The following is a 13,977-nucleotide window of genomic DNA, read 5'->3' on the forward strand; positions in this document are numbered from 1 at the left end:
TGGGGGCACCCCCCGGGGTCAGATCGCCCTGTGCCTTCCCCCCCCGCCCAGGGCCCCCGGAGCCTGCCCGCGCTGCTAATCCCGCCGGTACCAGAGGTGGTTTAAACCACACCGGCGGGATAGGCCTGTCAGCAGCGGGACTTCAGCCCATCGCGAACCGGAGAATCGCCGCAGGGGTCCCGCCGACCGGCGCAGTGCATTCCCCGCCCCGGCCGAATCTTGGGGGGCGGAGAATTCGGGACACAGCGGGGGTGGGATTGACGCCAGCTCCGGGCGATTCTCCGACCCCCCGGGGTTTGGAGAATTCCGCCCATTTTTCCAACAATTTCAGGAGATTCAGCAAGTCAGTTTGTTCACTGAAATAATCAATAATATTGAAAACAGTACCAGATTTTTAAAAAATGTATTCATGCTATTCATGCGATGTGGGCGCCACTTGTGAGGCCGGTATTCGTTGTCCATCCCTTATAGCCCTTGAACTGAATGGCTTACTCTGTCATTTCAGAGGGAACTTAAGAGTCAATCATGCTGCTGTGGATCTGAATTCTCGTGCAGGCTGAGCGAGGATGACAGATTTCATTCCCTAAATGGAAAGCAGATGGATGTTTACAACAATTGGTCGATAGTTGCCATGGTCACCATTACTGAGACGAGCTTTATATTCCAGATTTATTAACTGAATTAAAATTTCACCAGCTGCGTTGATGGGATTTGAACCCATGCCCCAGTGCATTACCAGTCCAGGGACATTGGCGCCACATCATCATCTCCTCCTAATATATAGTCAGTGGAAATCGCACTGAACTGTACACTGCACTTGTCAAACTGCGTTTTGAGTATTTTGGTGCAGTTCCCCCCCCTCACTCCGGTTTTGCCCTCAGCAAACCTGCGGGCATCCACCACTTGTTGTTTGGACTGATGGGGGACGTGCCAGAGGGTTACCCACACCTCCAGGAGTGGATGGCAGAAAATTGGGAAGGGAGTAAAATGTTTGATGTGAAAGTACGAGAGGAAACATCATGTGGCAAAGCATTAGGCTGCGCGGGATTGAGGGAATGTTTTTTTGTTACAGGCCATTCCAGTTACACTGGGCCTGGGAAGCTCTTGCACTCAGGTGACGTGCCCCGTCTCAATACGCGATGCCTTGCTTGCATGTGAAAACTGTGAGCACCTACAAAATGAGATCACGGTGCCCCTGAGCTTATTAAACTGCCGACTGATCAACCTTTACAATGATTGTGGTTTCTTTTATTTTTTTTTTCCCCCCCTGTTAGATCCAAATCATCCTGGTGATGCTGATCTCCAGAACACCGAGTGGGATATAAAAACAATCACCAGCGCACTGAAGCACTACCTCAGGTAAGAGGCCTTACCTCACACTGAGTGAAGAACGGTGCGGTCGATATTGCACCCCCATCGACGACTACACGTTGCCAGAAGGGATATATTTGTCCATCTTTTATTAATAGTTTAAAAGTTGCTGGTGTGTTACGTCATAAAACTTTAACAGTGCAGCAGGAGGCCACTCCGCCCATTCCACCTGTACTGCCTCTTTGAAAGAGCTATCCAATTCGACCCACTTGACACCCCTCCCCGCACACCCTTTCTCCAAAGATGTGCAACTCCTTTCTTCTCCAGTATGTATTCAAGTCTCTTCTTGAAAATTACTATTTAATCCACTTCCTCCACCATTTCAGCCAGCTCACCCCAGATTATCAGCACTCACTTTTTGAAAACATTCTCCCCATCTAAGAAGCTTAAAAGGCAGATTGCAGGGGTGGGTACTGCCTTCAAAAAGGTGACGGTCATCTGAAATTTTTTATACTTCTCTAGTCTTGCCTGATGTATATTAGTTTTAAGAAAGACATTTGCTTAGGAACAGATGTAGGCCCGGATCCTCTGGGCAGCAGTGGAGTAGGAATGTCCCCTGCTGATAGTTTTTGGAACTGCAGCCTTGCCTTTTTGAGCTGAGTCTTTGGGACCTTCTGACCCACTGCGACATGGACCCATCAGTGAGGTGTCGTGAGTCCAGGTGACGAGGAACAGTTCTCCACCCCCCCCCCCCCCCCTCTCCCTCTTGGCCTTCTCTTACCCATCACAAACTAAATACATGCACCTTGACGTCTGGTAAATGGTAAACTGTGCGGTTCATAAATGTATCTGTCATCTGTTTTTAAGATGTGGAGATGCCGGCGTTGGACTGGGGTGAGCACAGTAAGAAGTCTTTCAACACCAGGTTAAAGTCCAACAGGTTTGTTTCAAACACGAGCTTTCGGAGCTTTCATTCACCTGAGGAAGGAGCAGCGCTCCGAAAGCTCGTGTTTGAAACAAACCTGTTGGACTTTAACCTGGTGTTGTAAGACTTCTATCTGTTTTTAAATTCTAGCCCCATCTCCCACTCCCCCTTCCCATTCACGCCTGGCTCCACTCGGTATAACGAGCAGTGAGTGGGGGTGTTCAGCAGTGTTGACAGTGAGGGTGAGCAATGCCAGGGGGCAGGTGTGTGAGAGAGGGGGGGAGGTGGTGAGCAGCACCCAGGGTGATGGAGAAGATGGGGTGCTGGAGCGGCTCTGAATAAATCCGGGTTAAAAGTGTGTGTAAACATCGGAGCCCCTGTTCACTCACTGACCAGTGGAATCGCCAGTGAGGTTCTGGCAAAGGAAGGTTTTAGCTGCAGGTGTAAATTGGCTCCCTGGAACCTGCGATGCTGTTTCATAGAATCATAGAATTTACAAGTGCAGAAGGAGGCCATACGGCCCATCGAGTCTGGACCGGCTTTTGGAAAGAGCATCCTAGCACCTCCCCTACAGCAGCGGATTCCCTGGTGCGCAGCCAGCGAACACCACAAATCGCTACAGATATCAATGGGACTGGAAGATCCCACTGGCAGCCAGTGGTGAGTAGCCTGCGCTGTCAGAAAACACACCCAGGGTGGGGACGGTAAGGAAAGCCGATTGAAAGGAACCTAACCTGCAAATTGTCTGCTTAGCTCTGAGCATCGTCAGGTTTATTTGAGCTAGCTTGGACAGCTGACTGCATTTTTATTGTTGTTTCCAAATTTGTCTGGGAAATATACCTCCGTGTCTGGTAATAGCATTAAAGTAACTGACATTAATGGCGCTCTGAAATGGCTTGGAAATACTTAGAAATCCAGAGACGACAGTGGGTCTGATGTTTGTTCCAGGGCATCTCAGGTTATTTCACACATGAGGCAAGAGTTTTGGATTGTTGCAAGAGAGGCTGTTGGACTATGAAACTGGTTTTAAGTGGCGAAAGAGAAGGGTTCGAAAGGTAACTGCTGTTTCGCAACAGGCAGAAATCAACAGTTAATGGCTCCATTTAACGTTTATCTGTCAGGCTCCCTGAAGGATATACATCACAGGTTCCGAGTGCTCTTTATAAGATGAAAGTGCTCGTCCAGAAGGAATTGAATTTCTCCCGATAACTTAATTTATTCTGGTGCTGCAGAGAACAGTCCTTCAGAACAGTTGTTTCCATTGTTATTTTAATCCTTGGTTCCAGGAAAATTGCATGGCTGTATTTGCACACGTAAAGTTGCCCATCTTCACATTGCTGCAGTTAAAAGAAGATATTTAACTGTGGCAGGCTGCAATAAATCCTTCAATCAATTATTTTTCAGTTTTCAAAAAACCACACATCGGTTCTCTCCCCTACCTAGCCGTGAACTTGTACCTTTCTCTGGTTTTGTCTCTCACCTCGCCTCATGCCTCTTTCAGCTCAGCTTGTTCATGAAACCTCCCTCCTGATTTCATGAAGCCATTCCCCTGGACTGCAGACTGCACATTCTCCTTTCCGAGTCCCCAGAACTAAGGGACACCATAAACGCTTCCATTATCCCGGGTTCTGAACCCCTCCCCACGTCACTTTCAAAAGGTTTGTCCCTCTGTCCTTGCAAGTTACCGTCTCATCTCCAATTTCCATTTTCTTCCAAACTCCCTTAAACCTGTTGTCATCTCCCAAGTCCTCGCCTGGCCAACATTCAGAAACTTCCATCTCCTCCAACTCTCTGTAGTTTGTAACCCATCTTTCACCAATACCCAATCACCCTGTGCTCACAGACCTCTGCCGGGTCTCAAAATTTCATAACACCTCTCAGCTTTCACAAGTAATCATAGTAATCTTTATTATTGTCACAAGTAGGCTTCCATTAACACTGCAATGAAGTTGTTGTGAAAAGCCCCTAGTCGCCACATTCCAGCGCCTGTTCGGGTACACGGAGGGAGAATTCAGAATGTCCAAATTACCTAACAGCACGTCTTTCGGGACTTGTGGGAGGAAACCGGAGCACCCGGAGGAAACCCACGCAGACACGGGGAGAACATGCAGACTCCGCACAGACAGTGACCCAAGCCGGGAATTGAACCTGGGCCCTGGTGCTGTGAAGCGACAGTGCTAACCACTGTGCTACCGCCCTAAAGGGATCACCCAGACTCGAAACGTTGGCTCCCTTCTCTACAGATGCTGTCAGACCTGTTGAGGTTGTCCAGCATTTTCTCTTTATGTTTTACCTCAAAATTAATGCCTCGTCTTCTTGTTTAAATGCTTTAATGACCATTTCCCGCCCTATCTCGCTAACGTTCTAACTTTCTTAAAGCTCTACGTTTCATCAACTCTGGCCTCGGCCCCCACCTCCCTGTCCCTTTGTCTCAACGTTGACAACTGAGCAATCTGGATCCTAAACACTGGGATTCCCTCCATAAATGTCTCTGCCTCTCCTCTTCTCCCTTTCCTTTCACACCTTCACAGCAACCTTTAGCCAAGACTCCGAATATCTGCCCCTTTGACTCTTCATCAATTTCTATCTAATTATAATTCTTGCAAACATCTCCGGATAGTCTTTTGTCCAAAAAATACATTATAAATCCTCATTTCTGTTGTTTCCTTGAATATTTCTTCTCCCCCTTTTCTCATTCGCTATTCTAATTTTTCAATTTATTTTTTCCTCTCCAATCTAGCTACCTTGCTAAAACTCTGCATATTTCACTTAAGCTCCAGAAGTTGACTCCTTCCCCACTTCCTGTCATCTTTCAGCCTTGATGCGGAAACAAATTTGATCAAAAAAAAAACAGGCTTTGTGGCTTCAGACGAGCGGAAAAATCCAATTTTCTTTTCTTCGTCCATCCAAAAGCTAGTGTAATCAGTCATTCTGCAGTATTGTGTCCAATTCTTGGCATCACACTTTAGGGAGGATGCAAAAGCTTTGAGAGGGTGCAGAAAAGATTCACGAGAATGGATCCAGGAATGAGAGTCTTCAGTCCGAAGGAAGGATTGGAAAAGCTGAGCGAAGAGCAGGTGGAGTTGAGACACTGTGAACGTGGTCAAAGTCTTAAGAGGTCTGGATAGAGTAGGTGGGGGCTCGGGAGAAGGGGAAATCTGTTCCCATTGATGGAAGAGTTGGGAACCAAAGGACGCAGATTAAAGATGGTTTGCCAACAACAGGCACAATCTGTCGGCGTCAATGTTCCCAACTCGGGACGCAATGAGGTCTTGCAAGGGGGGAAATGTGTCCCTTGAGTGGTTGGGCTCTGGACAGAGTGGTACCCTGGCACCCCTGATGCCACCTGAGCACCATGGCGGTACCACCCTGGCAATGCCAAGATGCCCAGGTGGTGCTGGCAGGGGCACTGACAAGTGGCAGTGTCAAGGTGCCCAATGGCATCTTGCCCGTGCTGGGGAAGGAGCCAAGGGGTGCCCTTCCCCTGTGAGGTGGTGTGCAAGGGGCTCGAGGACCCCACTCATTGGTAAGTGGGGGATTTGGGGGGATCTGCAGGTCGCCATGTGGTGTCTAGAGATCAGGGCCTGTTAGCGCAGGAAAAACGACTTGAGTGTAGTCTCAGTGGGACGTTCCTCGCCAAGGCCCAGAAATGAAGCAGAGTCCCATTTAATAGCAGGATCATTCTAGGTGCTGCCAGTCCCGGGAAATACCCAACTAAATGCGCCCGACACGTTTCCATTAAATGGTGCCCAAAGCAACAGCAACATGAGTGCTTCTTAAACAGGGGTGGTTTGCTGAAAGATTCCACTTTACACAGTGAGTGGTTTGGATCTGCAATGCGCTGCCTGAGAGCTTGGCAGAGGTCTTCCTTCAAAAGAGAAATGGATAAGCATCCGAAGAGAGAGAAATGTTGCAGGGGTCTGGATAATGGCAGTGGATAGCAGCGAGCTGAGCTGCTCTTGCAGAGATCTGGTAGATGGGCCGAATGGTCTCCTGTGCTGTAACCATTCTGTGATTCTATTATTGATGAGAGCAGTGCAGATATGGGCTTGTTTTATGCATCATAGCAGGGAACAAACAACCAATTAATAACTTCAGAAGTGAAACTTAAGTGTTCTTTACGAGCAAATCCTTTACAGCGTATGACAGGTGTGAGACTAATTTCAATTGCTGAAAGATTAAAACCAGTCAGACTGAAATCTATTTGGATTGTTTTTGTTCTGCTAAGTGACACCCAATGTCAAGAGGTGGTTTGCACCCACGAGTCACGCATAGTGAGTTGCTGGTATTAAGAGAGTGGCTGTTGGGAAACCAGGCACATAGAAAAAAGCAAAACTATTTGGAGTTATTAGACTTCAAAGAAGAATACAGCACAGGACCTTCGGCCCTCCAAGCCTGCACCGACCATGGTACCTGTCTAAACTAAAAGCATCTGCACTAACGGAGTCCGTATCCTTCTGTTCCCACCCTATTCACGTATCAAGGCACAGCCTTGACAGGAACTTCCTTTCCACCCTCTGATGCTTGACATTGAGGGGAGGAAATAACATTGAGATATTACTTTTATGTCGCTCGCTGTGGATCAATAGAGCAGTGTTAGCTGAGAAACCAGTAAAGCCAAGAAATTTATTTAGTCAGCATTTTAATAACTCATTGTAGATGGGAGTACATTGGAAAATTGATTTTTTATGCAAATCCTCCTTGATGAAGAAGCTGTCGACATCTTTGTATTCATCCAGTTTGCTTTGAATCTGTCCCTTCAGCCTTCCTTGAGTGCAGTTTAATAGTGTAATAACACTTCCAATTCTAAGCAGTTTTACAGTGTGATCTGGTTCATTTGATTTTGAATTTGCCTTGTTAATACTGTTGGGTGGATTTGGCAACACCAGGATCCATTATGCCTATACCGTTTTCTCAATCTTCCTACACATCATGTTTGCTGTCAGGAGTCTGTCTTGGTGAACAGTGTGGGGTCAGTACTGATTGCCAATATAGCTGAGTGATGTCCTTGGGCAAAGTGAAAATGCTGGACCCAATGCAAGTTTGGTCAACAGGATTCGGTGGCCTTTGGCACGGGTCACACTTTGCCTTCCGTGTCACCAGAGGAATCTCCTCTTGAGAAGGACTCTGCTGTTGGAAGCAGCTAGACGTACAGCACGGATGTAGACCATTTGGCCCATCATGCTAGTGCTGGCTCATTGAAAGAGCTATCTGATTAGTCCCACTCCACTGCTCTTTCCCCATAGCCCTGCAGTTCAATCCTCTTCAGGTATTTATTCAAATCTATTTTGAAAGTTACGAATCTGCTTCCAACACACTTCCAGGCAATGCACTTCCGACCAGAGTATGTCTACCTGGCAATTAATGAGGAAGTTGACATCTCTGGCTCTAGGTTGTCACAGCAAAAGATCGAGAGCTTTGCTGATTGATGCTGCAAAGGACTGGTACGTCTGATTATAGTGGGGGCTGCTGTGGCCTGAAACTTGGCTCAGCATTGAGGGGGGAGATGTGAAACAGCACAGTGGAAATTGCATTCCTCTTGCAAGTATCTCGCACAGCTCCACTTTCAGTTCAGTCATCACCAGGTGGGGAGAAGCATCTGGTTGCTCTGTAATATCTGCATCTTATGCATATTTTCCCTGTTACATAAGAAATGGACCCTTCAAGCCTGCTCTGCCATTCTCTAAGTTCATGGTTAATCTGCGTTCCTGCATTATGCATTAATTACCTTCATGCCCAGGTAAGTATTAATCAATCTCCGTCTTAAATGTACTCGATGACTGAGCATCCACTAGCCCTTGGTGGTAGAGAATTCCGAAATTCACACCTCTTCGGCTAATTAAATTTGACTTCATCTGAGTTTGAAATGGCCGAGCCCCTTTTTCTGGTTCAGTGAGCCCTCGCCTCTGAGACAGGAGAAAGGTGCTCTCGGCATCCCGCCCTTTCAACGTGATAATCTCTCAGACTTCTAAATTGTAGGGAATATAGGCCTGGTCAACGGAATCCCACCTCAAAGGACAATTTCCTCATTTTGGGAATTTTTGTTTTACTTCATCTTGGGCAGGAATATCCTTCCTTGGCAAAGTAACTAATTCCCTTGAGTCTTGGGAAAGGTTGCTAATGGTTAACAACATCCTCTTGAGTATTCTCTCGGCTTTCACGCTGGAGGGTCTCAATTAGTCCGAAGGTGGGTGAGCCACGCACCTTCAAAATGTTTAAATTCCTGCCCCATGTGTCTTCCCAATTCATTTTCCCACCTATCTTTGTATCCTCAGCAAATCTCTCTTTAATAGCCAGACTAATGTTAACTTTTCCACCTGGACTTGACAATGATGTATTACCTAATCTAGTATCACATGAGCAAAACAGACCTAATTTCCATTGATATATGTAACACTGTGTGAATGCAGAGGATGTTCAATCGCCTATTTGCTTCAAGATATTGGCACTGTTTGAGTTTGAAACTTTGTTGACCGTGATTTTAGGACAAATGACATCTGCCGCCCCCTGCCCCACCCCCGCCTCCCCAATTAAACATGTCTTGCCTTGTAGGTGAGGATGAAGGTACAGTCTGCATTTTGTTTTTATAGCTCTGCTAATATTTCTGTTTCATACAGCCACAACACTTTGTTGTAGGTCAAGTATTAAAACCCCCACTCTCTGATCAATGCAGGAATCTGGAAGAGCCAGTGATGACCTACAAGCTACATAGAGAACTAGTATCTGCATCCAGTAAGTGTTCTTTTCTTGTTCACCCTTGAAGATGTCTCGCACTGCATGGCTTAATTGTTAAATTGGGATACATGGTGGCATAGTGTTTATGTTACTCGACTAGTAATCCAGAGGGCTGGACTAATGATCGAGAGACACAAGTTCAAATCCCACCACAGCGGCTGGTAAATTTAATTCAATTAATTAAATCTGGAATAACATTCCGGGACCAGTGATGGTGACACTGGAACTACCAACTTGTCATCAAAACCCATCTGATTCACGAATGCCCTTTAGGGAAGGAAATCTGTCATCCTTACCTGGTCTGGTCAATATGTGACTCGAGGGCCACAGCAATGTGGTCGACTCTTAACTAGCCTCCGAAATGGTTGAGCAAGCCACCTAATTTACCTACAGGAGGTGGCTCACTGCCCTCTCAAGGGCAATTAGGGATGGCAATAAATGCTGGCTTTGCAAAGACATGCCCATTCAATTTTTAAGAAGAAAAATTGTCTTAGTCAAGCTGTCAAGAATAAGAACAGAAAATGTTAGAAGCACGCAGCAGGTTAGGCAATTCCAATATCTGCACCTGCAAACCCGTAAATATCTTTATCTTGTGTAAATAAACATTGTGACAGACGAGTTCAAGAGGGCCAGAGCTGTCAGTCAAGCAATGTTTTCTCTGGGGCTCCGGTGTTTTGCTTCTCTAATGAATTCTCAGCCAAGAATACATAATAAAGCTTGGCTGATAGCCCCCCAAAATATTAGTCTGTTTAAACACCTGAGGGCAGCATCAGTGGATAGAATCAGTTAATAGTCTGGATTTTTCATTGAGTCAGGGTGACTTGGGATCCATTTAAAAATTGGTCAAGATTCTGAGATTCATAACTGCATTCCTCGGGTTTCCAATTTTCACCAGTGCCTTTTAAGAGTGTGGCCTGGGATGGATCTAAAGCCCGAAACCTGCCTTCCCAACCTGACCAGCTCTATTGTGGGGATAAGCAGGTGTTTGAACAGATTCATGTTTTTCTGGGCTCTCAGCCAAGCCTCATTATGTATTCTTGGCTGAGGGTCCAGACATCCATTAGAGCGCTAAAACACCCGAGCCCCAGAGAAAAAGTTGCTTGATTGACAGCTCTGGCCCTCTGATCTCTTCTGTCACAATGTTTATTACACAGGATAAAGAGATTTCATGGGCTTGTGGTTTCGGATATTAAAACTTTAAAGGGGTCTGAATGATTGACACTTTTATTGGGCTGTGCTAAAAAGCTATTTTCATTCATCCATTACCTGTTTCCTGAAAGCATCCCACTGTCACAACAGAGTTCCTTGTTTATATGTGGTATATAGTGAGAGAATGGGCATGGAAGTGGTGTAGCTTGGCATAGGAGGCATGAGGGAGCCATTGAGGTTTTTTGAGGGCATATCTTGGCACAGTGAAATTAGGTGGCAATAAAAATTCATTGGGAGCCAAGGGGGTAATATGAGGTGACGTAGATGCAGCATGGGGAGTGAGTGAGGAGTGAAGGCTGGAGGTTTTTAACTGGGACAAAAGTCCCATAGCTCTGAGGTGGGCCTTTTAAATAGCCCCTCTCTGCAACCAGTAGTCCCTGTGGCTGCCTCTGTGATTCTTCCAGGGTCGGCTGGGCCGACTCCAGCCGCATTGCACTGCATCCCCTTCTCCCAATGAAATCATCGTCCTGAGACAGGTGGGGTGAGCCAGAGATTATCTGCATTCCTGCAGCTACCCATCTTGAGGATGAGAATCTAGGCTAACGTTTCGGGTTGATGACCTGTTTCTTCAGAACTGAGGAAAGATAGAAATGTAATAAGATTTAAGCCAGTGGAGAGGGGACAGAAAGGGAAGAGGAAGGAAGGTCTCTTACAGGGTGGTGGGCAGAAGAATTAAAATGAAAAATGAAAATCGCTTATTGTCACAAGTAGGCTTCAAATGAAGTTACTGTGAAAAGCCCCTAGTCGCCACATTCCGGTGCCTGTTCGGGGAGGCTGGTACGGGAATTGAACCGTGCTGCTGGCCTGCCTTGGTCTGTTTTCAAAGCCAGCAATTTAGCCCAGTGTGCTAAACCATCATGGTGCAGCGGCTAAAGAGAGTGGTGCTGGGTTAGTGAAAAAACTAAAGCTGTGTCCCGATGAAGCGAGAATCGCGACATAACAACCATTTGAATGTAACAGGAAGGGAGAAAGAAAGAAATTAGATGAATCTGACCCAGCAAAATAAATGTGCAAAACAAAAAAAGATGGAGGCAGAGGTCATAAAGTTAAATTGTTGAACTCGAGTCCAAAGAGAGTGCCAAGTTGGAAGTTGAGATACTGTTGCTTGAGCTTTATTGGAACACTGAGGCAGGCCAAGGACAGAAAGGTTGGAGTGGGAGAACTAATATGACAAAGTGACGGGAAGTTTGGGGTTATGCTATTGAAGAAAATCCTGTGTTGGACTTCAGGACTGAACTGTTCGCACAGACACAAAAATGCATTATATCTGGTTTGGGAGCCTTGACTTGGAGTGGGGAAAATTTGCCAGATTTGTCTTCCCGATCAGTAATCAGCAATGGACACGAGAGTGGCTGTCAGTTGTGGACTGGAACAACCTTGTTTGTCATGGGACCTGAGAGCTGGGTAGCCTGCTGAAACCTCCCATGGTGAGGATTTGCAAAATGGCCACTTTGGTAAGGTACCGAGGCTTGCGTTTTACCAAGTTACCGAAGAAAAGTCATTGTTGTTGAGAAAGGGAAGGGAGCTGCGAAAGTTTGCGCGAAGAAGGGAAGGTGGGAAAAAAGAACCTGACAGTGGCTGAGATTTCGGCAGTGTGTTTTGCGGCAGGCCATTGGCCGGCAGTGGGAAAGTTTAAGGGAGATGTGCGTGGAAAGTTTTTTACGCAGAGGGTGGTGGGTGCCTGGAACGCTTTACCAGCGGAGGTGGTAGAGGCGGGCACGATAGCATCATTTAAGAGGCATCTAGACAGGTATATGAATGGGCGGGAACAGAGGGAAGTAGATAAAGGATCTGGATCGGCGCAGGCTGGGAGGGCCGAAGGGCCTGTTCCTGTGCTGTAATTTTCTTTGTTCTTTGTTCTTCCTGTTCCACCGTTGTCGATGGGGTTTCCTGTTATTTGCACCCTCGGCTGGTGGGGAGCCCGCGCGGCAGGTGATTGTCATCGGCAGGATAAGAAGACGCCACCGGCAGCTATAGCCAGAAAATCCCTTCCTCTGTATCTGTTAAGTGTGTCGGCAGAGCAACAAAACCCGACAAATGTCACATGTTAGCCTTTGATACAATATTTTAATGAATGCAGTTATGAAAAGGGTGTTAAATTGATTTCTGCCTGAGGATAATTATGGTTATAGTATATTATATTATGAATCTGAAGGTGTAAAGACTAGACTAGGTTAGAGGATATTGAAGTTGGAAATTAAAAGGTTGAATACCTAACTGTCCTGTTGTGACGAGATGTTTCATATGTTGCAGAATCCGACAACCTGGATTATAGGCTTGGTGCCATTCACTCTTTGGTACACAAACTACCTGAGAAAAATCGGGAAATGTTGGAACTCATCATTAAACATCTAATGAAGTAAGTATCACAGGAACCAATTGTTCAGCATCAAGATCATGACTTCGAAATTGTCTGTGCTTGTGAACTTGGGGAGATATATTGATGTGTCAGCGGTTTTAAAAAAGGAACACCGAATGTACAGCACAAACCCCAGCCATTGGTGCATTTCTGTCTACGTCCGGAATGTTACAGCAAACTCCCCCCCCCCCCCCCCCCCCCCCCCCCCATCCCCCGGCCGCCGCTGCACCCCCCCTCACCTCCCAATCCCACAGCCACAGTCGCCAGTTCGATCTTCCGGTCCCTTCAAAGTCAACGGGATCTTGTATGGCTGGTCCGCCTGGCTGCCGGGGAATCCGTCATGGGGGGGTCGGATTTGGTGGAACTAGAGGGTTGTGACGGTGGTAAGAGCTGGACAATCCCGCCCCATGTTTGTTTTTTACCCTCCAGTTGTTGTCCTGTCTGTACAGAAGCACTTGCGCCTGCCTCCAATGAGTGTCATTCATTTTTCAGCTTTTGTGGAAGCCACTCCACTACACATTGTTACGATTGCTGTGGGGGAAAACGTAAAACAAAGTGACCACATTTACCAAATGGTCCCCAAGTGAAGAAATTACCAAACAATTTTCACTTTTTGTCACTTTTACTTTACATTGATTCTGATTTGGGTGAAATCCAACCTGAATTAACAAGCAAATGACACTTCACATAAAAAGTTAAATTTCTCTTTAAATAGTCAATACAAAAAAGATGTGCACGACCACCAGCATCCATCCCCCTTCTGCATGTATGGCATACATAGCTACTCTTTTCCACAATATGCTGTTTATTATCCACATAGGGTAAGTCTGTAGTCCTATCTGACAAACTTTCGCTTTTGAGTTTCCCGGGTACAATTAGGTACACTATCCATTGGCTGTGCTCCAGACTGGAGATTATAACTGGGGCAGTCCTGGTCTGTAGGACTCAGTTGTGCTACCTGCCATCAGATATATTCTATCTGTTCCCCTGCTTCTTCATACCCTTGTCGTTCTGGCTTCGATCTACACGTTTTTATGTTCTGCTACCTGAGTGTTACCATGCTGCAGATTCCCTTATCTGACAAATCAGATGGGAAACTTGCTTCCATTCCTCTGCTGGTGCTGTGTGTCACTGGTGATGGTGAGTGAGAGTGACAGGTGCACGTAATTCCATTGGAAACTTGAAGGGAGAAGTGGAGTTTGCCATCACCAAAGTTTAATATTGTTCCCCACCACATCTTTGTTCCAGTATTAGGTTACAGTTATGCTGTGGAGGTTATATACTTGCCGTTCTTTGAGAGGGCAAAACGTTGACTTTGTGGAATCTTAGAATGTACAGTGCAGAAGGAGGCCAATCGGCCCATCGAGTCTGTACTGGCCCTTTGAAAGAGCACACTACTTAAGTCCACACCTCCACTCTATCCCAGTAACTCCACCTA

General features: G+C 46.4%; 1 protein-coding gene across 4 annotated transcripts in view; it reads left to right on the forward strand.

Annotated features, from left to right (window-relative positions):
• The window catches only part of LOC119952435 (oligophrenin-1-like), a 205,463-nt gene that overhangs the window by 128,743 nt on the left and 62,743 nt on the right, over positions 1 to 13,977 (forward strand). For all 4 annotated transcript variants that reach the window (XM_038776185.1, XM_038776182.1, XM_038776183.1 and 1 more), the window contains exons 15-17: positions 1,275 to 1,359; positions 8,910 to 8,968; positions 12,434 to 12,539. In XM_038776185.1, coding sequence (XP_038632113.1) covers positions 1,275 to 1,359; positions 8,910 to 8,968; positions 12,434 to 12,539 — 250 coding nt within the window. The remainder of the gene's footprint in view (positions 1 to 1,274; positions 1,360 to 8,909; positions 8,969 to 12,433; positions 12,540 to 13,977) is intronic.

This window comes from Scyliorhinus canicula, chromosome 17, assembly GCF_902713615.1.
Source record: "Scyliorhinus canicula chromosome 17, sScyCan1.1, whole genome shotgun sequence".
NCBI lineage: Eukaryota > Metazoa > Chordata > Chondrichthyes > Carcharhiniformes > Scyliorhinidae > Scyliorhinus > Scyliorhinus canicula.